This window comes from Cydia strobilella, chromosome 3, assembly GCF_947568885.1.
Source record: "Cydia strobilella chromosome 3, ilCydStro3.1, whole genome shotgun sequence".
In the NCBI taxonomy this organism is placed as follows: domain Eukaryota; kingdom Metazoa; phylum Arthropoda; class Insecta; order Lepidoptera; family Tortricidae; genus Cydia; species Cydia strobilella.
Genome location: NC_086043.1, coordinates 18,318,819 through 18,345,084, shown reverse-complemented (window position 1 = coordinate 18,345,084; position 26,266 = coordinate 18,318,819). Strand labels below are relative to the sequence as shown.

The 26,266-nt window shown below is 35.9% G+C and overlaps 2 protein-coding genes and 5 non-coding genes across 17 annotated transcripts in view; 1 reads left to right on the top strand and 6 right to left on the bottom strand.

Moving 5' to 3' along the window:
- The window catches only part of LOC134756048 (myocyte-specific enhancer factor 2), a 64,000-nt gene extending 47,924 nt beyond the window's left edge, over positions 1–16,076 (top strand). For 2 of the 11 annotated variants that reach the window (XM_063692831.1, XM_063692832.1), the window contains exons 4-9: positions 2,928–2,993; positions 3,694–3,997; positions 4,701–4,939; positions 5,901–6,025; positions 11,331–11,521; positions 11,875–16,076. In XM_063692831.1, the coding sequence (XP_063548901.1) occupies positions 2,928–2,993; positions 3,694–3,997; positions 4,701–4,939; positions 5,901–6,025; positions 11,331–11,521; positions 11,875–12,005 (1,056 nt within the window). In that variant the 3' untranslated portion in view covers positions 12,006–16,076. The remainder of the gene's footprint in view (positions 1–2,927; positions 2,994–3,693; positions 3,998–4,700; positions 4,940–5,900; positions 6,026–11,330; positions 11,522–11,874) is intronic. The other 9 variants (XM_063692833.1, XM_063692835.1, XM_063692834.1 and 6 more) reach the window with 9 other exon arrangements.
- Trnah-gug (transfer RNA histidin (anticodon GUG)) lies at positions 6,838–6,909 on the bottom strand. The gene has a single exon. It is a non-coding gene; the product is annotated as a tRNA-His (tRNA).
- Positions 7,873–7,944, bottom strand: Trnah-gug (transfer RNA histidin (anticodon GUG)). The gene has a single exon. It is a non-coding gene; the product is annotated as a tRNA-His (tRNA).
- Trnah-gug (transfer RNA histidin (anticodon GUG)) lies at positions 8,410–8,481 on the bottom strand. The gene has a single exon. It is a non-coding gene; the product is annotated as a tRNA-His (tRNA).
- Trnah-gug (transfer RNA histidin (anticodon GUG)) lies at positions 9,179–9,250 on the bottom strand. Its single transcript has one exon. It is a non-coding gene; the product is annotated as a tRNA-His (tRNA).
- On the bottom strand, positions 10,325–10,396 carry Trnah-gug (transfer RNA histidin (anticodon GUG)). Its single transcript has one exon. It is a non-coding gene; the product is annotated as a tRNA-His (tRNA).
- A 1,439-nt stretch (positions 16,077–17,515) lies between the features above and the next one.
- LOC134756044 (ionotropic receptor 21a) lies at positions 17,516–25,682 on the bottom strand. Its single transcript, XM_063692826.1, has 9 exons — positions 24,929–25,682; positions 24,350–24,546; positions 23,957–24,088; positions 22,788–22,949; positions 20,827–21,068; positions 20,083–20,223; positions 19,206–19,407; positions 18,650–18,848; positions 17,516–18,137 (listed from the first exon to the last, which is right to left on the bottom strand). Exons 1-9 carry the CDS (start codon positions 25,658–25,660, stop codon positions 17,574–17,576), a joined length of 2,571 nt encoding a protein of 856 aa, XP_063548896.1. The 5' UTR covers positions 25,661–25,682; the 3' UTR covers positions 17,516–17,573.
- Between the last annotated feature and the right edge of the window lie 584 nt (positions 25,683–26,266).

The window sequence follows — 26,266 nt, the reverse complement described above, 5'->3', positions numbered from 1 at the left end:
GCACGAGCGAGACGCACGCTAATGATAACAGAGTAAAGTAATTTTGACACCATATATGTGATAAAAGGAGCAAAATCAACAACACATTAATTAGGTATTATAAAGTTAAAATTAATAGTATTCATGAAATGGAGCATTTTCAATGAAAAGGGACCTTATTGTCGATGGCGCTTACGCCGCACAGCGTCGCGTGGCATTGTATTTATATCGGAGCATCGTTAATAATGGTGTAAGCGCCATCGACAATAAGGTCCCTTTTTATGGAAAATACCACAAATATGCCCAACAAAAACAAATGGCTTCTAGGATTCATATGCATTAAATTCCTAATTTATTTAGGGGACTGCGTAGTAAATATAACTTTTGCTAACTCGTAGACATTCAAGGCCATCATAAAAGATCTACAATTATATTACGAATAATTTAAATACCTAACAGGTCTTTTATTATGTAGTGTTCAAGTTCTTAACCTTAAAGGCATAGAAACGTCTATCGTATATTTTTGCTGCAAAGCATTTTGGTGATTCTGAATGTTCTGACGTTTGTAAATAAATTACATATATAAAAATACTTGTTTTATGCTACTATTTACGCGTTAATATATAAAATCTTTTGGATGCAAGCAAATAACATACGAAAATATACGAGAAACTTGAACGAACACAGTACGATGTTGCGAATTCCACAACAGAATCTTGTTTTAGCTCAAATACATTCAGCATTAAGGATAAGCATAGTACCGTAAATTTACTTAACAAAAAAATATAACAACACCATCCTACTATATTATTGCTATAACCTAGCGACACCTATTAGCGATCGCTGGTAGGTATATTGTATTGCATCAGACTGTTTAGGCAGCCACCAACTTATTCATTTGCTAAAAACAAAACGGGTTTCGATTTCTTGTTCTCGTTTTTACTCAGGGATGCGTTTAGGAATTGACTTCTAGGTATAATTAATTATGAGTTGAAAGAGGTCATGGATTACTTTAAACCTAAATAGTATCACAACTCAATCCAACCTGCAACTAACTACCTTATATTATATATATTTATAAGTATAGGTTTCTGTAGCCAACTTATCAATAAATCTACAAAACCATTTTTCTACTCGTCGACTGTAATGATTGAATTAAGATTTCGTATACCAAACTCAACCATAATATTCATAAGCAAACGCTGTAGTCAACTATAATGAATTTGACCAATCACGTAGGGCCGCGGTCCAGTGTAAAAGACATCAACGCGCTACTATTTCATAAGTAATATTCATATATTAGGCACGCGTTGATGTCTTTTGTACTACTGAGATACTTACCTAATTTTCTTTCATTATTTAGGTTTTATAGTAGAAAAAGTATTATTTTAGATGGCTCGTAAAAAAGGTATTGTATACAATAGTAATATAATCAACTTTTTCAATCTCGGACCTTCATTAGACCACTCAGCAAGATTCGGGGCCTACACGGTACTCGACTGAAAAGCTCTCTATTATATCACGATTGTATAAAAATACTATTAAAGGCCGATTTTTATTTTGGTGTCAATTTTTTTGACGATGACGTTTATCGCTATGTTGGCACTTTGTCGCGTGTCCTATTGTACATTGTGCCACTACTACTGACTTGAGCGTTACTTCCGTCAGAAAAAAATCTAAGTTACCCTCTAGTCGCGCCTAAAGAAGTTTTAGGTACTTCAATAAAAAGCGGCCCTTAAAGAGTATTCATGTTATTGTTTACTGTACGAATTCGGAGTGGATAAATATATTATTAAGTTACTCTTGGCCTTCTTACAATATTAAAGGACACTTTGTTACTTATTGTACAATTTCGATAAAATATTCATTTACTTAATCATTGAAAACATATGTCTGGTCACGTGTCATTCACATGGTTAGTAAACAGATTGTAGGTTAGATCTCAATCGAGTTGGAAACTAAATTGTATATTATGTAGCCGCATAGATTGGTATAATTAATTGCCGTGGTGGTATTGATTTCCAAGCTGTTCAAACTGAGTTACGAACGTCGGATATAACGACAACCTAGTAATGAATAAACTGAAATATTTATTGAATATACCATCTTTAGGTTGATAAATGATGTTGCAATAAATAATTTTATTTATAAAGCAATTAGTAATTTATAAATGTAGGACATTGACTGTAAAAAATGTACATGAATTTGTCCTTCTTAATAAATATGGAATATGCAAAATATTTATTCATATCGTACACTGTACGCTCATAGGAAAGGTACATATTCCTATCTACAAAATTTTGATCAAAAGGACTATTATTTCAAATAGTTACATTAATCTTTCATCTTGGCAACTTTATTTCAAGAGCCTGTTAAAAAACTTATAAATCATAAAAACTAAAAACATAGATATGAAAAACCACTCCTTTTTCTATTTTCGTACTAACCAATTGTGGTAGACCAACATTTAAATTTAAAATAGATGCGTTTGCGTCACCCGCCTGTAATGGAAAATAACTTCAGTCTACTTTTAATCCATAACGTCACTTGAAGTATATGTCTATAATCACCATAAAATTTGTTAATAAAAACGAGTTATGTTTAGCTCGTGCCTGCACACAATAAACTAATGTGACCCCTTTGTATTATAATTGCGGTGTCATATATTGTTTGTCTCAGCTGTTAGTGTATTGATATTAATTTTCGTCAACATTGAAATATCTTAAAAGTTTTTTATACTGAAAACATGTATACTAATTTCCCTAGCTTGTTCGAATATTTTATAGTTTACATAAACATCCACAGATTTATTGCGTATTTCATTAGATAACTAACAACTTTATTTTTATAAAATGCATATTTAATCTCAATAAGTATTATTTTTTCCGAGTTCCTACATTTTGCAACTTACCTCAGATAAGTTTACTAATAATGTATTTATTTTTCAGGTCCTACTAAAATACACTGAATACAACGAGCCCCACGAATCGCTGACCAACCGCAACATCATCGAGGTACATAAAGTACGGCGTCATCTGTGTGCCAGTGATCGCAATGCAATGTCCATGCAAAATGACTTACCCCTTAACCGCGTGCTTATACTTACACAAACCTAATGCAATTAATACACCAGTAGAATCCCCAGTAGACCGACCATATGTACCGTAATATCTTAATCCCCTAACGTGTTTAAAGGGTATCACCGAAAGATTATAGCCACTAGATAAACACCGAGTCGAGCAGCATGCGCGTAACATCCTGTTAAACCCCAACCAGACACCAAGTTTATACATACTAACATTTTATAACTACTGACTAGATACCCAAAATATTTATGTTATTTTTTCCTTGTACAGCATGGGTTTTATAAATATTTTTGTGTTTACTGGAGCTAACCGGCCGCTACCTGGCTCGAGGGTGAAGTCAGTTGCATCATTGCATTCGACACTACACACAAATGTACGCTAAAAAGTTTCACAAATTTACGTAGTAATACCGCTTTGTAGACTATTGAAGCACTTTTTGATTTTAACCCTCCACTACATACAATATTAGTAACAATATTTTTTAAAGTTTTTTTCAGATATAACATTAATTATGAAGACTAATAGTGTGTAACGAGGGTGTCTTTAATGCATGGCTTATTTAATCAGTTAGCAGAATTATATTTTTGGCTCGTCAAGCCACCTGAGCTGGTTTCGCTGACACTTGCAGGCACTAACGAAGAAAGAGCATAAGAACGGAGTAATGTCACCGGACAGTCCCGAAGTTCCCGAATCTGAATACAACCTGACCCCCCGGACCGAAGCCAAATACTCGAAGATCGATGAGGAATTCCAGATCATGATGCAAAGGAACCAGTTGAACGGAAGTCGTGTCGGCGTTGGCGTTACCGGAAGCAATTACAATCTGCCTGTGAGCGTGCCAGTCGGGAGTTACGAACAGTCTCTGTTGCAAGCTAGTCCTCAAATGCATACCTCCATCAGTCCACGGCCATCGTCTTCGGAAACCGATTCAGGTAAATATTACACTATAATATTCAAACTGTTCCGATATAGGGTCTCCCTACATAAATATGTAGAATAGAATAGAATAAGACGTCGACGCGGAATCGGCAAAAGTCGATAGAAAAAACCTTTATGTGTGCGCAATAATAGCGAAAAAGTCGTCATTCGGCTCGGCTCGCAACGGCCGACGCCTGCCGGCGCGTCGACGCCTCTCGCTCTTATTGCGCAGTCATAAAGGTTTTTTCTATCGGCTTTTGGCGATTCCAGGTCGACATAATAGGGAGACCCATACGTGTAGCTTTCATTATACATGATGACACGAGTCAGAAATGGCAGCGTCGGGGACATTAAATACAGGCTGTCCCAGAAGTACCACGTCACAGTGACACCGGAGGTAGGTCAACTCAAGGGGAACTTAACCAGCCTAACATGACCCCAGTAAAAGTTGCACGGTTTTCGAGTTATTACTTACTGAAAAAAAATTGAAAATTTTCCCCTTTGTTTTAACATTTTTAGCACCTACCAGCATCGATAACTCGAAAACCGTGCAACTTCGTGTGTAGACTGTCCTGTCAAATAGTGCGTAAAAGAGATAGTAAGATGCCGTATCTTGCGATATCTGCCGATATATTATCGCTCCGTCTATGACGAGCTTTATCGGTACTTTATTGTTTATTATTTGTCCTCAACTTAACCATTACTTGTTTCTTCCAGTATATCCAAGCGGCGGAATGCTCGAGATGTCAAACGGCTACCCAGGCTCAGGGTCCCCGCTGGGGGCGGGCTGCACCCCCTCCCCGTCGCCGGGGCCCGCGCCCTCACCCCACCGGCACCCGCACAAGCCGCACGCGCACGCGCCGCCGCCTCACCACTCGCCGCGGCATAATAACTTGCGCGTCGTCATACCTAACTCGATGCCACCTCCTCAGGATGATATATCATACTCTGGCGAAGTGAGTATCTTCGTCATCTCCTAGACATGGTTGTCCTATATATTTTTTAGTCCACTGTACCCGCAGCCTGAAATCTAGGGAAAGTGAGGGATCTAACCTTCCGATTAAGAGTTTTCGCTAATGTTACTCGTAAAAAGATTTAAGGGCTTTGGTTGCTGACAAAATTTTTATTACTTTTAAGTATGTAGTCCGTTACTTATTAGTAAATTCCAGAGGCCGTGAGTTCAAGTATCACCCAAGGCAGTCATTTTTCCACTTTTAAATTTATTCTAAGCTTAATAGCATTGATCGCAGACGTTTCTGCTTGTTAAAAATTAATTTATTAGTAAATTGTTTCCCGTTGAGATTAGGTAGAGTTAGACCAAGTAAAGTCTGCAACGATTTTGATAGCATACGCAGTGCAAGTGTTATTTGTACGTCATAATTTCATAGAAGTTTGACGTTTAAAATAACACTTGCACTGCGTGTGTTATCAAAATCATTGCAGACTTTTCTTGGTCTGACTCTAACAAACACGTTTTCTGGTGATTACGCAGTCTCAGAAAAAACATTCATAAAAGATAAGAAAGCTTTCGTTAACGTTGGTACTTATCTGGCTCATCTCTTTACGCATCCTTTGCAAATTGAAATGTACATATATAGCAGGTAGCAAAAATACTAACAAATACTGCATCTAACGTAGACGTGTGGCTTTGTGAGCTGTAGACGTAGAGGTAGAGCTTAAAATATAAATATATTGCTCCGCCGTTTTGAAAAATCCCCAAAACTGTATCAACAATGAAAATCTATTTAATTATTGAACCTGCTAACAAAATTGCATGAAAATTAGTTGAGAATTGCGACCTGTAGAGTAGAACATCCGGACACAAAGCATTTTTGCCCAAGCTGAAAGCAGACCTTCGCTCGCCCCAGTGCTTGAGTAAGAAGATTATAAGACTCATAATGTTGTTACTCTTTTCAGACACCACTAAGCTATTCAGGACTCGGAAACTTCGGACCACAGGACTTCAGCATGACCTCGGACATGGGAATCGGACTATCGTGGGGCGCGCACCAGCTACAGACACTACAGCACAATAGGTACATGTCTGTGCCCAATTTTCATTCCTAATTATTCGCTTTTTAACAATGATACAATGGCCACATGGAAATTTAGCTTTTATCTAGCAGATGCTTTGAATTGTGCAGTATCTGTGTCACTATTTACAAGATTTTATTAAATTTCGCCTGTTTTGTTGTCTGTGCGTCTTGCAAGCTAGATTAGACCCATTTCTCATTATTCGATTGAGCTGAAACTTCACATAAGTACCTACATATGTAAATTGGTTGACACAACAAATTATGGTACGGCGATAAAACAATGCAACCTCATTGTGTTTGGGTTTTAGATTTAACTCAATAAGCATTAGCTGACTGTTGAAAGAAAAGTACCTACAGTCAGCGATCAAAGCTTGTAGAGTTAGACCAAGAAAAGTCTGCAACGATTTTGATAGCATACGTAGCGCAAGTGTTATTTATACGACATAATTTCTTAAAAGTTTGACGTTTAAAATAACACTTGCATTGCGTATACTATCAAAATCGTAGCAGACTTGTCTTGGTCTAACTCTATCAAAGATGAAAATTTTGTCACAAATCTTGTTCATTTGTAAATATTTCTTTGTGGTCCTTGTAGTATAAAGGTTTTCTTTAATCATTGAATCCAGCCAGCTAGAATGCTTGCTATAAGTATTAACATTTCGTACCTAGACGATTTTGGCGGTTTTAACTATTGTACCTATTAAATGTATTTTAGGTAGATACTTACTGTGTTTTAAAAATTTATGATAATTATCGCATTCAATAGCACAAGGATTTTTTATATAAAAAAATATTCTCCGCCGCGACAGTGACATCACTGCCGTGACCAGGATTCGAACCTGGGTTACTACGGCCACAACGTAGTGTCCTAACCACTAGACGATCACGGCTGTCGGAGCTGCGAATTAAAGGCTTGCATTTGCAACGTTAACCTTGTTCATGAAAGAAAAATATTCGAAGTGACCATAGGCATGAAATACATACGCCTTGTCGTTGCTTTGGCAATATGCACCAGTATTTCTTGAACGGCTTAGTCCCCTTCATTTCTTACAACTTGCCGAATTGCACCCAAACTTTCATTTTTATTAGCTTCGTTGCTTACAACGTTCAATACAAATGTTAGTAAACAAACCAAATGCAGTCCTATGAAATAATAAAAAAAACAAATGCAAATATCTGACTGTTTACACAACTTTGACACCCACCCACTATCATCAGTTACCCGTGAACAAGATGCATGTAACTGCGTCGAAATATCGGGAGCTCGAAAACAATACAAAAGGTAATCACGGTCCATATCCCGGTCAATATAAGTCTAGTGAAACTAACCGTGAATCATTTAAAACTGTAAATGCAAATATATTTGTCAAATAGTTTATTATCGTCATCATTTTATACAAGACTATTCGTCGATTTAACGACGAGCTAAGCTAAACTAGATACAAAATATGCAAAGTTGGTACATTTCCTAAGCATGACTCGTACACTTATAGTTTAAAATATACTAGTTACTAGTTATTTTCATTATTTTGTAGTGCCTATGCAGTGATCAACAGAATGTAGAAAAGATCATCCTTTTATAACACGCATTATCCGTTTCGCTAAGTTATTAGCTTCGTTATTTTTAATTTTGAGTTTTAACAGTATAACAACGTAATAGCTATATGCTACTATTTTGTAGTTTGTAAAATTAACTGCTTATGTAGTATATTAAATAATATAAGGTAGTAGTGAGTCGGTAATTGTATAGAAAAGTTGTTAGACAATAAAAGTATAGAAATAAATGGTTTTCAATAGATATCCATAATCAACAAATTCCAAAAAATATATCTCCGCCGCGACAGTGACATCACTGCCGTGACCAGGATTCGAACCTGGGTTACTACGGCCACAACGTAGGGTCCTAACCACTAGACGATCACGGCTATCGGAGCAGTTGACGGTGGTAACGAAATTATTGGTCACTTCATAAAAGTGAATGGCTTTTGGTTATGGGCACTTGCTCTTGCGCCCGCTGTACAGCAGTATTAATTAACATGTCAAGATGGAGGGTCTGTGCTTTTGCCTGCTATGTAAATAAATGATAGAATGGGGACTTTCGAAACTGTAATTTATACATACATTCCGTCGATAATAGTTTTGATGCTATTGATACAAAAATGGAGAATATATAGATTTGAAACTGCATCACGTTGACCCGGTTTTATGTATACATTCTGTTGATAGTAATTAGTACTTTTCTATTAGTACGAAAATGGAGTATAAATAGATTTGAAACTGCATCACGTGGACCCGGTTATTACTGGTTAAAAAACTAGGAAGTACAGTGATTAGTTGATTACTATATTTAGATTTTAAAAAAAGTAGCTCCGCCGCGACAGTGACATCACTGCCGTGACCAGGATTCGAACCTGGGTTACTACGGCCACAACGTAGGGTCCTAACCACTAGACGATCACGGCTATCGGAGCAGTTGATTTAGCTGCAAATCGATAGCTTACATTCACAGCGTTACCATCCTTAAAAGAAGAATGTTCAAAATAACTAAAAGTATAAGTTTCATACGCCTTTTCTTACCTGTGCAAAAGTCACTAGTAACATTGGACTGCCTCACCCCCCTCTTTTCTACCAAATTCAGGCGATGACGGGAAAGGCTGTCTTAAAGAAATTAAAATGGTCACTTGCCGAATTGCACTAAACCGGAGCACTTTCATTTTTATTCGTTTTGCTTGATTGCTCACAACGTTCGATGCAGATGCTGAAGCTGTTAGAATTTTAAGTTACAATTCAGAGATGGCGTGGTTAACTAAAGCAAGTGTAAGATTTCCCGTGTATATAATTATATGTAAATGCTATTATTATACTTAATTATTTTTAGAGTAGGTATAAACAAAATAACTGCTCGAGTAAAGGTATAAGTAGTGAATCAGCAGGCAGCAGCATAGTTTTACGATACGACACGATACGTACTTTATTGAAAAACATTTTTTTACATGTCATGTCTTAATACTAAATAATATTTTATATATCATCATTTACAGATAGTAGGTTATTTGGTTAACTAAGCAGTTGCTAGATAATGTAAATAAATATTTGACAGAATTTGTCACACTTTTTTGACCAAAAATATATATATCTCCGCCGCGACAGTGTCGTCACTGCCGTGACCAGGATTCGAACCTGGGTTACTACGGCCACAACGTAGGGTCCTAACCACTAGACGATCACGGCCATTCACGGCTATCGGAGCTAATGTCAATGGTACCGAAATCTACACTTACTTTCGCCAGCTTTATCAACCAATTTTGATTGATTGATTGGCCTTCCCTGCCCCTCTCACTTATATAATAATATGACAATAGAGGGGGTTATGACAGCCGCGGTCTTAGCGACAACTTTGCTGCTTTGCGCTAGTTCAGTCTTGCAACAAACTAGTTTCAATAGCATGCTGATTGTATCATAACACTTGTCCTTATTGAATGCCAAGATCATCTAGCGACTAGCTTATGAGTGTAACTATTAGATAGTCAAGAATTTAAACACGGGTCATACGCCATAACAGGTTTTTTTTTATTAATTGCAGGGATAAATATACAACATTGTTTTAAAATATAAAAAAGGTAGGTAGAGTTAGACCAAGATAAGTTTGCAACGATTTTTATGACACACGCAGTGCAAGTGTTATTTTAAACGTCAAAGTTCTATGAAATTATGTCGTATCAATAACACTTGCACTCCGTGTGCTATCAAAATCGTTTCAGACTTGCCTTGGTTTAACTACATAAAACTCGTATAAAAAAAATTGTTCCTTAATGAGTCGAATCAGCCAATCTTTATGAAACGTTAAAGCTATTTGCTGTTAGGGAGTTGTTAGGTAAACAATGACATCATCTTCAGTTCATGTCAGAAACTATCAAGTTTTGATAACAATTACATAGCAATTTTATTGGATTGGCAAACTAATTTAGGTTTTATCTTGCCATGTTGTGGTTTACAAATTACCTTATTAAGGTTTAGTTGTATACCCTTAATTTGGCAGTGTATGTCAAGACATACAAAACCGAGTTAATTGCATCCGAAGTTTTAAGAGCAGTTCCGGTTTTTATGTCTTACCGGCTTTTGCGTGGTAGGCGGGCGTCTAAGTTAGTATTTTTATTTTCCTAATTAGAATTATTAGAACCAGAGAGCGCCGAGGAGGCTCGAACTCACGACATGACTTTTTTATGCCAAATAAAGATAAGTTTATTAAGCCAATTTATATATTTTTTCTATAAAAACATATCTCCGCCGCGACAGTGACATCACTGCCGTGACCAGGATTCGAACCTGGGTTACTACGGCCACAACGTAGGGTCCTAACCACTAGACGATCACGGCTATCGGAGCAGTTGAGATACCCGACGAAAACAACGCTTGCATTCACACAATTAACTTTATCGGCCAACTTCGATAAAGCTTCCCTGCCCCCCTCACTTATATAAGAACATGGCGTCAAAGGGGGTCACGAAAGCAGCCGAAGGTGTTACCAAATTACAATGTAGATCACTTTCGGTGTAAACAGTTACGCATGAGTGCCCTCGTGATATTGCACGCCCACATGCAGAGGTTATCAGTAAATGCGGGCCAATTTGTGTCGTCGTTCGATTGTTCCAATTAAAAAAGTCTTTACAGAAAAACAAATTGGGTCATGAGGGTTGGACCGCCGGAATCGTCTATGAAAACATGCTAATTGGTACTTTTAACTATGAATTATATGGTGTAAAACACATTTTTACCTACATACATTTCTATTCAATGATTTTTTGGGTTAAAAATTAAAATAAAATGTGATAAAAGCTTGACACACTGATTTATCAAACTGACCTATTTACTTGAATGCAATGTTAATTAAATATCGAAGGGAAGTTCCCATTTTATTGTTATCTGAATGTTATATTCATTTGCTGAGAATTTAGAAAATACATTTTTATTTCATTTTATTATTGTAATGGTTTATAATAACGCTAACAACTTCAATTCAAAATTGGCATTACTTTCGTCAAATTTTAACGATGGTATACCTGATGACGTGGTTTACTTCAAAGGTGTAGAATACCTTCGAACTACCTAATAAAAATTCCCATTATAAGAGCATTTCATCTCATATGCAAATTTTAGGAGAACTATATTTCCATTGTTAATATTACCAGTCTTAAAACATAAGTCGTACCTCGACTAAGTGCTTAGATTTATATTAGGAATGACAAAATATTGTATATGAATGTAACTCTAAAAGCAGCTTCTATAACTCATGTTATTCTTCTATCAACAGTAGCAGCTTGCCAGTGATCGGAGGGGGGACTCCGCCGCCCGCCGCGTCGCCGAGCAACGTGAAGATCAAAGCCGAGCCCGTGTCGCCCCCCCGCGCGCCCGACCACCTGCACCGCGCCCCGCCGGCGCCCGCGCCGCAGCCCGCCCACCTCTCCGGAGTCATTGATGGTGTGTACTCTAAGCCTAATAGAGGTAACTTGCAATTAACTATTTCGATCATCGCTTTATCATCGCTTGATGCATCGGGTGGGACATTCATTATTGCTGCACATTCAAATTTTTTGCTAGTAATGACATTTTAGTTTGTTTCCCTAGTTTCAAGAATAAATGCTCCTTAACATCATTTTAATTATTTTAAACGTAATCCTTCATAAGTCTCTGCTGCGTTTCAGTTCCTGAGCTTCAATAAGAAATGTTCAATAATTGTCAAAATTTCGCTCTGGGACTTGAGACGATTGGCTTAATACCAATTTTATAACATACTATTATTTTAACATATATTTAAACTAATGCCAAATAACTAACCATGACGTTTAATTCAACAGGTCTTTCGTACATTCCAGGTTCAGTAACGTCAAGTAACATGGGCTCGCCGGGTCAGGACATGCGACACGTGCCACTGGACTACGAGCAGCCCCACACCAAGCGGCCGCGGATCGAGGGCTGGGCCACATAGCCCGCCTACGAGGCCTTCGGGTCATACTCGAGGCCCTTACACCCGCACTGCTAGGCCACCGACGCTCCGCCGCCACCACGAGCTTCGGACCGTCCGCCGTAGATCGTGCTCATGGTGCTCGATTGTGCTAACCTTCCAAAAGTCTGGATACAAGGTGCAAGAATCAAAGGTACTCTCAATTTTGGCACGGTCCACATTGTACGCGGTACGAACTAATCTCATATCAAACGAATTTTATCAAGTTCAAATCGTTGAGATTTCATATTGTTACGATTTCTATAGGAATCGATGTGTAAAAGATAATTAAATGTTCAATCACAACCCTTATAGATAATGTAATTCATAATGCACGAAGCGAGTACACACATAATTGTTAAGATTTGGACAGCGTTCGGAAACATCGCGACTTACCTATTGTATTGACAGTGGGTTTGAATGTCGTATTTTTTTGTACTTAGCGACCAAAGAATTAAAATGTAAGTCTCAGATTTGCATAATTTCTTGACCGCATGTTTCCGAACGAAGTTCAAGTGTTGAAGCATAGCTGCAACCTTTCAATGTTATACCGATCAATGTTACATGTAAGTACGTATAGATAGATTCTATTCCCCTGTACATAAATAACATTAAATGTGCAATCCGTGCCATTGTTTGTCTAGCTTAAAATTAGTCAATTTAAAATCAGTGACTTTGTAATACGTAGGAATCAGAAAGTAATTGAAGTGTGCAGGAACTAAAAGCGGTACGCGGAGTGTAGTGCGCGATAAGACAATTAGTGTACTAGTGAGTGGAACACTAAATCGACTGTTGACTTTTTGTGTTAGTGTTTTAAAAAGTTTTTTGTGCCATTTTAAAATTATTATAATAGTGTGACATCCGAACTTTGAATCTTGTAAATTAAGTAAGCGTAGTGTCATCACAGAAGATAATAAATTGTATATTGTAAAGTTTACTTTATCTATTGAGATATTTATACATGGAAAACATAATGATATTTACATAATATGTATACACGTCCCGTTAGGAACGAATGTTACGTAAGTAGGTAATGTTAGCTAGAGTCGAGTATATAAAGGTACCACACAAAGCTTTAAAATTTCTTATGAATACACTCGCACTTTTAAGCACTTGTAATTAAACAAACACAGTAATTATATGGATATAACACAGATTTGTATCACTTCTAGTGACATACGCATCGTATTTAAAAAATATATATATTTTCTAACCACAAAAGCATTTTGTTTTTCACATGCAAGTTTTCTAAACATTTTTATCAGAATTTTATTCTTTGTGCGGGTTTCTAATTTTCAGACCAAAATTTTATCGAGTCAATTTTATGAACTTATCATAACCATTATACCTATATAATTAATATACTGTAGTTGATGTTTTAATTCCACGCAAAAAAGTTGTTATTGGTTATTATTAGAATTATGAATACAAAATTCAGCGGACTTCAATAGATTTTTAGGCCAAATTATTTTTTAATGTTAAATAATTCGTCGTAAATATGTTCGAACTAGTATTTGATTTTTATATTCATTGTTCACAATTACTCTTTTGTATGGAATTAGAATATTTACTATCTACTTGTTATGTATATTTAAATTGTATTATTGGGTATCGTCAGTGACTAAAGGAAACAGCAAGGTTGTTGTTAGTACATGTTTTATTTTGTTAATGTGATCTGAAGTTATTTTATGCTACTTAATTTAATTTAACAAATTGTAGTAGTATGTAGTAGCTATGAACAAATGGGGAAGGATAAACGGACCTTTAATGTTATAGATGCGAACACAATTATAATTAATGGATAATATTAAGATACTGGTATCACTGAACTAAATATTTTGGTACAGCACTTTATTACACAGTCCGCCCTATTGTAGATAGATGTTACTAAATGTGTCGGGTGGGTGAAATAATCGTTGATCTTTGTAATCGTCCATCGACTCCTAGCCTAGAATCATCGCCACGCCTCTCCCCTCGCCTCTTACTGTCCGGGGATCCTTCGCCTCCTCCTACACCCTCGAATCGTCTCACTGTAGATGCCTTACTCACAGTGCCTAAATGTACCACATTTTTACCATTTTGTACCAAATTTGTATAATACGATAGCATTTATGCTTCAATATTTTTCACATCCTGGTAATTGTAAGTCTTTTAAGAATATGTTGAATTGTATGACAGTATTGTAAAGATCGGTGTTCGATGTACGTTCCCTCTGATGTACAATAGAGCTCTCGGTCGCTGTTGGACTATCGCTTAACTCATTGACACAGTCAAACTGTTATCGAAGATAAAGTGACGTTGTGATTGTAACTGTATAAAGTACTGTAAGTAAAGACCCACACTACAACATTGATGTTAACGATCCTTAGAGTAATCCTTCAAATCACAATAACAAAATGTTAATGTGTAGTTGTTAAATTTGTACAGGGATTTAATCAGTTTTGACGTTCTAAAGTCTGAACACATAAGAAATGTATTTTCGCATTGTAAAATAATATACACGATTAGTATTTAACGAAGTAATATTTTAATACCGGAGCATAATGAATGTTGACCTGTAGGTAAGGACATTCGTGTACGCCTCGTGTTATGTTAATGTTGTCGACGTGTTAAGAACACTGTTGCTCTCCTCTTCAGTCAGATTCTAAATTGTGTTGATCAAATTGAACTCTGGATCGTTCGTTCCTAATTCGTTCCTTTCTCTGATGTTGATGTGCTTTGTTGGTTAAAATTTGCTCAATCAATTCATGGTGAAGCTAAATTTTTATAAAAAAATCTGTCTTTGTTATCCAACCCTTGACGTAAAGGCGTTTGTGTTGTTGTATTCCCGAGTGTGTGATTTATACATGTTACTGCAAATTTTGTTGTAGTACTTAAATATTTCTTGTATTCTCGACATTCAAGAGAATTAGTTATATCACAAGTATATACAGAAGTCACGCACTGTGGTGTTACCTAAATACCTATCATATTAATTGATGCACTGAACAAATTGTCCAATGATGAATATAACGTATATTAAAAGTATGCAATACAGTCCGATGCTGACTTAGTAGTTATATTTGCACAAATAGAAATTATTATTTTGGTTAGCTCGATGGTCATGGCATATAATAAAGTTACATTAAAATTGAAGGTAGATCATAAATCGTAACGTTTGCCTGGCACGTCGCAGCCTGTCATCGAGGTAACCGACGTAATGTTTCGAACGAAGCTGGTATTGGGAGCATTATTTCCGGGTTGTGAGGTTGCTATCGGAAATGCGTGCAAGATTAATTGTTAATTAAATATTATATTATAGTATTCCTCTGAACGCACAACCTTGTTGCGCATTATTGTAAATGGTTTGCTTGGTTTGTTTAGTAGTTTTACCTACTTTTACGTATGTTTTACTTGTATAATCAACTGTGTGCCAATAGCAAAGAGCTTTCTTTTCAGTTAACATATAGGATGTTCATTGCATTTAATGAGAATGTAGTCATAAGTATGTATAAAGTACGTATTCGAGATCAGGTTCTGATTTCGCGACAGTAGATATAATGGTCCTTAAGTTTCCGACGTCTTTGCTATTGCTTCACAGCTAGTGACAACCCTGATAGGATATAGGAATATAATACATATCCTTAATGAATACTCAGTCGATTTCACATTAAGTCCTCCTTAACATCAGTTGTGCAATACATATGTATCAAAATGCTTAGGTAGGTATTAGGTATACTTTCGTTTGAATTTACAAAATAATGCAAACTCTGTTGTATTTTATCGATATTTTTACTGATAATGGGAGAGTGGTCTTGAATTTCTAGACTGCCCTCGGGGATTTAAGTCATAGTTGTATAATTATTTTAAGATAAGGCCGGGCCAAATATTGCATTAATTTAGGTCTTACGGCGCCTTTATTTCTGTGTTGGGGCAGCCACCTCTGCCTTTGTATAAATCGTACGATGATAACAACTCAGTGGAAGAATGAGATATTAATGTTTGTCGACAGTTTTAGAAAATTGTTATAAATTATTTTGATGACTGTTTGAAGGATAATAAAGAGTTGGATGTCAATTAACTGTTTAATTTATTATCGCTATCCCGTTTAAGCTAATGGTGCTCCTACATTGGCTGTTATAGAATGGTATATAACATTGACGACTGGTCTTGCCTAGTAGGTAATGAGTAGTGACCGTGCCTGTGAAGCCGGTTGGGTTCAAATCCCGGTAAGGGCATTTATTTGTGTGATGAGCTCAGATGTTTGTTCCTGAGTCTTGGGTGTTTTCTGTGTTTATGTAATTGTATATTATATATATATCGTTGTCTGAGTATCCGCAACACAAACCTTCTTGAGCTTACTGTGGGCCTTAGTCAATCTGTGTAAGAATGTCCTATAATTTTTATGATACCATGTTACGAAAATCAAGAATAAAATGCTTAAGTTCATATATGCTCTGAGAGAATTAAAAAAAAACGACTAGTCTACAATCGGCAAAAATAGCCTATTATGCTTATGCCTACTCTTGGCTCAAGTACGGTATTATCTTTTGGGGAAATAGCACAGACGTAAATGATTTATTTTTACTTCAGAAGAAATGCATACGCATTCTCGCGAATATTAGGAGTCCAGCGAGCTGTAGACAACATTTCATTAACTACGAAATTCTGACCCTAACTTCGATGTATATTTTCGAAACCTGTAAATTCGTAAGAAAACATTCGGACCTATTTACAAAGTTAGTAGATCAGCCCCGACGCTTCGAAACTAGGTTTAAACATGATTTAGCTTTGCCGTCAACTTCTAAACTCAAACTCCATAGTACAAGTCCAAACGTCATGGCAGTTAAAACATATAACCACCTTAAAAAAGACATTAAAGCTCAAGCAAATGAGAAACAATTTAATAAAATGTTGAAAGACTTTCTAATAAATAAATGCTACTACGACTTAAAGGACTTTTTTAATCATAATGTTACAGACACCTTCTAAGTAATTTATTAAAACAATGACATACTTACCTAAATTACTATGACATACATACTTACCTAAATTAATAACAAAAAAAAATATGAATATTGTACAATAATTTATTTATTATAATACATTTACTAATGATCTCATGTGTAATTAGAAGAATTGTTTTATGACCTGATATATATTTTTTTAGATAAATTAATAATTTGCTACATACAATACAATACATATAATAATAATATGTTATGAGTAAGCTATTGATATGCTGTGCCCTTACAGGGTCCACGTGGTGAGACATTGTATATTATAATTTACATCTATACTGTACCATGGTTGCAATAAAGAAATTATGAATTGTGTGACAGGAACAACATGATAGTAGTGATAGTGTTGTATTATGCTGTCCCTGTCACACAATGTTATATATCATTTTATAACAATCAGAATGTGGGAGCACCATAAATTTGACTAAACAAGAATTTATCACCAGTATACCAAAATTATTACATAAAAAGTAATATTCTTATTGTATTGCCTTTATTCTAGTTTTGGTCAAATTATGCCCAACATGGCCAATTTTATAACATGATCTACTAGCTAATGGTCAGATAAATGATCACCGAAAGCCCCCTTGGAAGCAGTGGCCTCTCTTTGATTATCCGACAAAGGAACTGTTCCAGATTTAATTCTTCGTCTCGTTTCGTCCTTTTCAAAAATCTCTTGAACTTCTCTATCAATGTCAACCGAGCTCGATCTTCTTGAATCCCAACAATCAGTAGAACCATGAAAATTGTTGTGGATTATAATACTCTCCTTAGTAACATTAATTATAGCTCCTTCCAAACTATCTGTAGAATCTTCACTGTCGGGTCTCGGATTAAGACGAAATCTGCTCTCAGCATTATCCGAAATTACATTTATTTCTGAATCAACGTCAGACTTTGGTGTCGGTATCAGATGTTCTCTGGAGTAAGCACTAGAGGGTACATCTTCCTTCTTTTGTGGTCGGCATTTTCTGGAACAGCCACCCATCCATTCGGAGATCAATGCGGCAGCTGCGAGTAGGAAACCAGCGGCCAGAAGGAGGAACATGCCCTGGGTGTCTGCTAAAGTTAATCCCTTCTCTGTCATTGCACCCAGCTTCAACGTACCTGACCCTGCCTGCAGAAATAAATAAATAAGATAAGATTAAAAGAAAATATTTAGATATTCCTTTAACGTCAGATCTATGAAAATTGACAGAGAAAATGCAACGGAAGTTAGGTAAATTGTTTTTGGTAATTAGTGGTAGGCTTGGTACTAATTAATCCGAAGTAATCTAGAGATACCTACTCTTTATAAAATAATTAACTCTTGAAGCTAAAGAACCGAGGCTCCGATTGTAATAATGAGTTATGAATTTGATCAGGATTTGTTACAGATATGATCAAACAGACAGACAAATCAAATTCATAACCTAGTATTACAATCAGAATAAGCCACTAGTTTAAAAACATTAAGAAATGATGTTTTAAACTGTGATGCGAGCTATTTTGACGGATGTCTTAACTCCGCACCAGAAATTGATTGGGAAAACAGGTCTTAATAACCTACTTCTATCGAATACCAAATTGCATCTATTTGTCTAAAATATAAAACTAGGTTATAAGTTATGTTGATTGTAATTTACTTACAGATAAAAATTTCCCCGATGGCGTTCGCTGCATTTCCCACTTAACGTCATTCTCAATCTTGTCAACTAAACCATTTTGCAATATTCTTGCGATATCACTGCTAAGCTTGGATGTGTATATAGATTTATTAGGAAATGTCAAAGACACTCCAAACGGTACGAAACATTCATTGGAAATATGAAGCTGAGCCTTTCTGCTTCTGTAAAACCATACAGCGATTTAATAATTTAAGCTCTTACACCTGTCCTAGTTAGTCACGGACGCTGCAGCCCTGCATTTTTTTTCTGCTACTTATACAGGTAGGTAGATAGTAATACATATATCCGAAGATCCTAGCACATAACATACCATAGGACAGCGTAAAGTAGGACAGTGAGTAGGTAGATTTTAGGTACAACTTAATTTATGTTGTTAAAGCTAATAACAGTCTCAACCTTTTGGATTTTAATCAAACTTATGTGCTTGTAGTGAATTTGGATGACCTTTAGTATATACATATCTACATTATCTAAAAAAATATGTGAATGATAATATTATTGTTGTTATGACAACTTACTTTTTGGTTTTAGTAAAATTTGACTGAATTATGTATTCCAGTTCTGCCCTAGATCCTAAAAAGGCAAAAGGTAGCAAGAAGAATGTTTTTGTTGTATTCCTGATTCCCGAGGGCACGTCTCCTACTAGTTGCATTTTTTTGAGCAGTTTATTTGTTTTAGGGTCCGAGGAATTGAGGAACCATTTTTCCCAACCTCCGCGATCTAAATGACACAAATTAGACACTTAGGACAATATTAAGGAAGTTTTTATTGTTTATGGATGCTTCACTGTAAACATAACCTGACATTTAAATTAATAAAGTAATTAATTATACAAACAAAATTAAGCGAGTGAAGGTTTTATGAATATGTGTAACTTCTACTCGTTTCTACTTATTTTGCTTGTATTATCTATATTTTTTAGCAACGAAAACCATTATCATACCATTCATAGTTCAGTTATAATAGAAGTATGTTACTTGAACGTTTCATGTTATTTCAGCATGTCATTTTAAAATGAGAGCGTAACTTCACTTTGAATTTATTTACTTGTTTCCTCACGACGTTTTCCTTCACCGAAAAGCTATTATAAAAGAAAAATAAAATGTTGAGAACTAAGTTGCAGGCTAAAGGATGACACGCAGCTTCCGGGGCTTCGTTTTCTATGGAAAGCACAAGTGAGTCATCCTTTAAGTGGGTAGTCCCACGGGTGGAACATATTTTTCGTAGAACCGGTGACCACTGAAAGTCTCAAACAAGGTGAACTGATAATCTGGCCAACAGCACAAGGAACCGTTAGTAGAGCGCATGGCCGGTCGTCGTAAGGATCCTTGTAACCAATGGCAAAAACAGCCGTGGGCATCATACAACTAATATTAAGAAAATCATTTAAACTACCTAAAGTTCCAACTCGATAAAATCCATCCAATAATTGTTCAATGCTATCAATCGTTTCCGGAAACACGGGCAAGGTGACGAAGGCTATAATGGAGCCGGTGTAGCAACTTGTGATGATTATTGTGAACAACCAGTACCAACCTGAAATTCATTTGTAACTTAGAAACGTCGTTCATTTGTAAACATAATTTAACTGGGCAATTAAAAAGAAACAGGCGCCAACAATTAGTTTATGCAATAAGTGCATCACAACTTATAACCCTGTAAGTGTTATTAGCGTCCAAAGGGTTGGCTGGAGACGAAAAAGGTAAGAGATGAAGAATAATAATTATAATTCGACAACGACGACCGTACTGGCCTAGTGGGTAGTGACCCTGCCTATAAAGCCGGTGGTCCTGGGTTCAAATCCCGGTAAGGGCATTATGTGTGTGATGAGCACAAATATTTGTTCCTGGGTCATGGGTGTTTTCTATGCATTTAAGTATTTATATACTTACTATATACTGTTGTTTAAGTACTCACAACACAAGGCTTATTGAGCTTACTGTGGGACTTAGTCAAACTGTTTAAGAATGTCATATAATGTTTATTTATTTATAATATAATAATAGGGGAAATTTAGGACAGTTTATAAGTAGGTACCTATTTGAAACAAAAAAAATCAACTCAGCAACAACATCAACAAATTTTATAGTTATTTTGGCAATACATAATTTCTTCACTAGGCATCTTTCTGTGACTTACCGATCAATAGCCTCGTTGTTATCTTCGTAGTTTTGCTCCAAGAGTTCTTTCCAACAAAAGTGAAGCAGTTGGTAAATGTCCCAAAAACATACCAAAACATATTCTCAACTTCACCGCTGTTGTGTAACAAGTGTTTTAAAGTATGTTTGTCAGAAAACGCTAAAGGGAATATGCCAAAGAGATACGTTAATGTAAGTGCCAGCCAGACAGTCCAGTGAAAAGGACCTAAAATTGCTCGATATCTGTAAAAAATAGAATATGATAATAGGCACTTTTCCCAAAACGACGGAAAACAATGTTTTGGGGAAAGTTCTTAAAAATCACAAAGTTCTACTTTCTATCAGTGTCCATTAAATAAATACGTTTGCAATAATCGGTATTTAAGATATATATAGTCAAATAAAAAAAATAAAAAACAATAGGTTTGACCACGCTAACTATGAACAACCTTGGCAGTAAGAATGCATAGATTGTCATATCCTATAAGCTCCATACTTGACGTAAGTACGACTTGGTATGAAAACGTAGCGTGGTTTGACTGAGGATTCCCTACAAGTGTTTCTCTTCCCCCACCTGACCTTATATAGGGTGGGCCAATGGTAAATGCACTATATATAAAGAGGTCGAGATGAAAAGTTAATTTATCACTGGCCCACCCTATTACAAGTCCTGAAAATCTGCATTCCTAAACAATATATATAATAATTTAATAGAGACGTGATTTCCGCAAACAAACAAGCTTTTCTCTATAAGCTTTATGAAAGGCTATTAACTAAGTTGGTCCCCTGTTGTGCAACTTAGCTCCAATCCAACCACACTTATGCACGCTTAATAGATTTAGAGGCGTTGACTAATACAAATAATAATATAATATATATATATAATAATATAACTTTATTTCAGAAAATTAAAAATTCAATAAAACATTGTTAGTTAGTCATAGCATTATAGCTACATGTTAGTAAGTACATTAAAATTAATCATAACACCCAATCAATCCATAATCGACACAATACTTTTGACAATGAGATCAATATTTAGAATAAAATTAAAATTAATTAAAATAGTGAATATATATATATATATAATAAATAAATAAAATTTTAAATAAAATAAAATTGCCTAGAAAGCAAAAGATGTCACATTATTGTTATTCATATAAATAATGATTTTATGTCAAAAGTACAAATAAAAATAAACAAATATCCTAAAAATATTAAACTATGGCGAGGTATTTTCAATTAACAATTTCGACCCAAGTGCACAGAATGGAACTATCTGGTCTGTCAGCGATTACCTTCAGTAATTTCAGTATCCTGTTGTCTCTGCGTCGCATGCGGTTTAGAATAGGTAGATGCGACCCGCTTTCGCCTGATCGTATAAAAGTCGTCGGCACGCGCCTTGGTAAATATTCCTGACGCGCTACAGAAGCGTGGCAACCTCAACAGGACTCTGAAGGCATCATTATGCTGGATACGAAGAGCATTATAGGCTTTCAGCGTGTAGTTAACCCATAGGCTACCCGTGTAAAATACTTGGCAGAAAGCCTTAAAAAGGGTGATTTTAACTTGTTTTGAGCAGCGGGAGAACCTACGAGCCAACATATTGCTTCTGACCGCTAATGCTCTTCGTTCCCTCTCCAAATCGATATCATTTTTGAGGAACATAGTGCCCGAGATATTTAAACTGTGACACCCTTTGTAGATCATTACCTGACCATTCAAAGCTATAGAAGGCACATGCTTAGGGTTAATTTCCTTTGACCTGAAGATTTTGTATAGTTGTATACAAGACCGTGAGTTTCCGCGTAGGCCTTATCAGCATTTTCCTAAGCAGTGCACTTAGGAAAATGCTGATACAGAGGGGGACAGCAGCAGCAGGGGGATATCGTCGGCATATATATAATTTTATAAATAAAAAATAACTTCTGAAATAAATTATGTTTTTGATTTACATTTTACCTTGGTAGCGCTGTAGACATGAGAGTGACAAAGACGGCGCAATCAGATGAATGAGAAAAGCTCATGTCTGTATCTCTGATTCGGTCACTTGTCAAATAAATACCAGCAACCCCTATGTCAGCTCTGCCACCTGTGATTTCTTTCAGCACTGACTCACCAGGTCTAAAAATATGAGGAGGTTGTTTTCACCTATATTTTTTGACAGAATATGATAAACCATATACCTAAGGGCGTTTTGATTTAACTATATCATGACAAAGCTGATGGTCAATGTGAAACCATGACTTAAATACAACTTAAGGTGTGAGTTCAGATCAATCACCGAACGCAGCTCACTAAGCGGACGGCTTCGCATGCCCGAGATCCCGTATAAATAGAAATAACAATTCAATAACAATATGAAGTACATATTTTGTAGTGTGCACATTTTTATTGTATTGTGTAAAAAATGAATTTGGCATTTAATAAAAAAAATTAACAATATTGTTATTGAATTGTTATTTCTAGTTATTTTAACAAAACAAAAGTAATCGATGGGTTCAATAAAAAAAAGTCATATTAAGCAAAGACATTTGTGCAAAAATAGTTACAAATTTTTAATGGTGCGTTTTAGACCTATGTTCGTGCTTTTTTTTTTATCAAGCGAAAGTTGTTTCATCAGGTTTCGAATCGATTAAGTTACTAAAGAAAGGCCTCAAAATTGCTATTCATAATTTTGGCAACCGTACTATGATCTAAAAAAGCGCAACGATTTTTCAGTAACTCTGCTGACTGAACTCACTGCATCTTAAGTCGCGCTTTGAAGTAAGTTAAAATTAAAATGCCCATAATTATGGCCCATCATACCTCGAGGCCAAAATATCGCCACCAATAAAACATCTAATTTGTTACCTATCTAGAGAAAATTGGGATTGTGAAAACCATTATACCTACCTTAAATAGTAATCAAACCTAAAGTTAGTAAGGAACAATTGTGCTTTTCACCGGTTATGTTTAAGTGCATTACTTGGATTAATAGGACATTTTACAAGGGCCAAACTGAGGGATTCAGGGGATATGCAAGCTGCATCGACTTGCGCGAGAAGTGGAAGAAAAGTGATGAAGCTGATGAATGAATTAAAGAATTTAAAACGATAACAAATCGAAAAACTGTAATGCTGTATTCATACCCCAAATGTAGTTCTTGAGGTTCCTTAATTTCTATTGAAAAGTTATTTATTTGAGACAAAAGTGTAAGGAGCCTTATTTCAATTCCATCCCACACGACTCTTGGGTTGCCACCATCGGCGTCCGTTTTTATACTGTATAATAAAACAGACATAATACATTAGAGATTTCTAGGGTCTATAGAAACATTTACAGAAGAATGTAGTAAACCTATAGGTATTTTACTGAAACTACGAGTATAAAACGATCAATAAATAAAATAAAAACTTTTAGCTGTCAGTGAGTAAATAACAATAGTCTTGCTTATCACCAAGCTTATTTTATTTCACTTAATATTTTTGTTATTAAGTACCCAAGCATAAGAATTATTACGCGTATATTAATTCAGATCTTACGTTCGGAAGACATATGGTGGTTGGTTAGCAGCAGCCACCACAAATCTGTGTCCCGCATAGCCCTCTCTCATCTTGCGTGGGAACAGATTGACCTGCCTGGAGAACTTGCTGTGGGACCACGACGTCAGCACGACGGGACGACTGGCTCCGAGACCATCGGTGTACAGCTTGTGGGTGTATAAAATGTAAGGCGCTTCCTGGATAAGTAAAGGTAAATTTTACAAAAGTATTATTCCTTTTCAATTCATTAAATAGTTTTATTTTTATATTAAAATGTACACCTTCCATAATTCCTTTAATATTGAAATTTGTAGTATCACTCGCAGACGTTTCTGGTTGATAAAAAATTAGTTTAAATAGTTTTTTTACTATGGAATACTTTTAAGCATACCTACTTTTAGTTTGGTAGCCAAAACTCGTTAAGTTAACGAACTAAAAGTGGGTGTATTTTTGGGGTACCTACATAATTGGAATGGATATAGACCGAATAATTGCCTACTATAGGAAGCTTTTAAAATCAACCACGATAGACCTTACCCCAACAATCTAAACATGACCAAAATAAATGATCGTACTTACTAGTGCATCATCATCACCGTCCTTAAAACTCTGCCCAATGACAATTAAATTGATAAACAACCTAGATTGTGGCCCAGCTAGGAACTCCTGCACGGCCCATTGGGAGGACCTGGCAATTATAACCACTTTGCTTTCCGCCTGCTTACCCAGTATCTTAGCACTGTTAGTCACATCAGACAAGAAAGCAATAAAATGGATACACTCTTTTGTAGCACGTACAAGTTTAGGTTCTGCTAATTCATTGTTCTCGTCAATGTACCCATGGACGTATGCTATAGGGAAATCTTTAAGCAAGTTCTGAAACAAGTGACTTTCCTTTGATTTAACTTGACTGTCATAAAGAATTATAGGGATACAGTCATTTAGATAAGTTAACGTTATATTGTGTATAAGACTTATCAAAGAAGGGGTTTGATCGTAAGCCAAACTTTCATTGATAATGCGTTCGTTCCATAATTCTTCTCTGGTTTTTGGATGTCCATGAAATACTGGGTCTACTGCTCTCTTTTGAGTTTTATTTTTTGTTAACTCTGGATCATCGTTGTTATTAAATTTTCTCCATTGTGCTTCTCTTTTATACAGATCATGCTTATGTTTATAAGGTTCCGACTTTAATTGAGAAACTAACTTTCCTGTAAATGAATTGGCTTGCGAAGGATAATATTCGATTTCTTGACTCATGACGTAATGGAGTAAAATAGAATTAAAGAACGAGGTTCTCAAAAACATCATCGTGCTTTATTCAGGTGGTTCTGAAAGTCAACTCAAAGGTGTGGTGTCGATGAAGCGCTTTTATAGGGTTTTGTTTTGTGATGGGCCTTGGTCAACAAAATGTCATCAGGCAGGTGTTATGATTGAAATTGAATTTTTGATGTATCGGGCCTTGGCAGTCACGATCACGGTCTGTGACCGTGACATAATAGAAAGTAGCTAATTAATATTTTGTGAGTATCATGCCTTTACAGCCTATTAGTTTTTTCCCCTCAAGGCCCCTTAATATCGATTTGAACTTTATGAAAGTGCTGACCGGGACATTACCTTCTTAGGCCAGGAAATGAATGCTCAAAAAAGTTATAGAGGGAAATGCTTGGAACACAATTTATGACTTTGTAACTTTGTTTGGACTAGTTAGAAGGTAAACATATCAAAAGTCCCCGGCTTTAACCCTGGTGCAGGAGTCGAGAGGGGGGTTTGAAGGTTCTATTTTTCGGTTTCTCGAAACATCTCGGAAAATATGCGTCTGAGCGACATGGACACTTATACAAAATGAAAAGTGACTTAATTTGTTACAAGTTTTATTAAGTCAAGTTTTTCGATATGTTGTATAGTTTTTGAGAT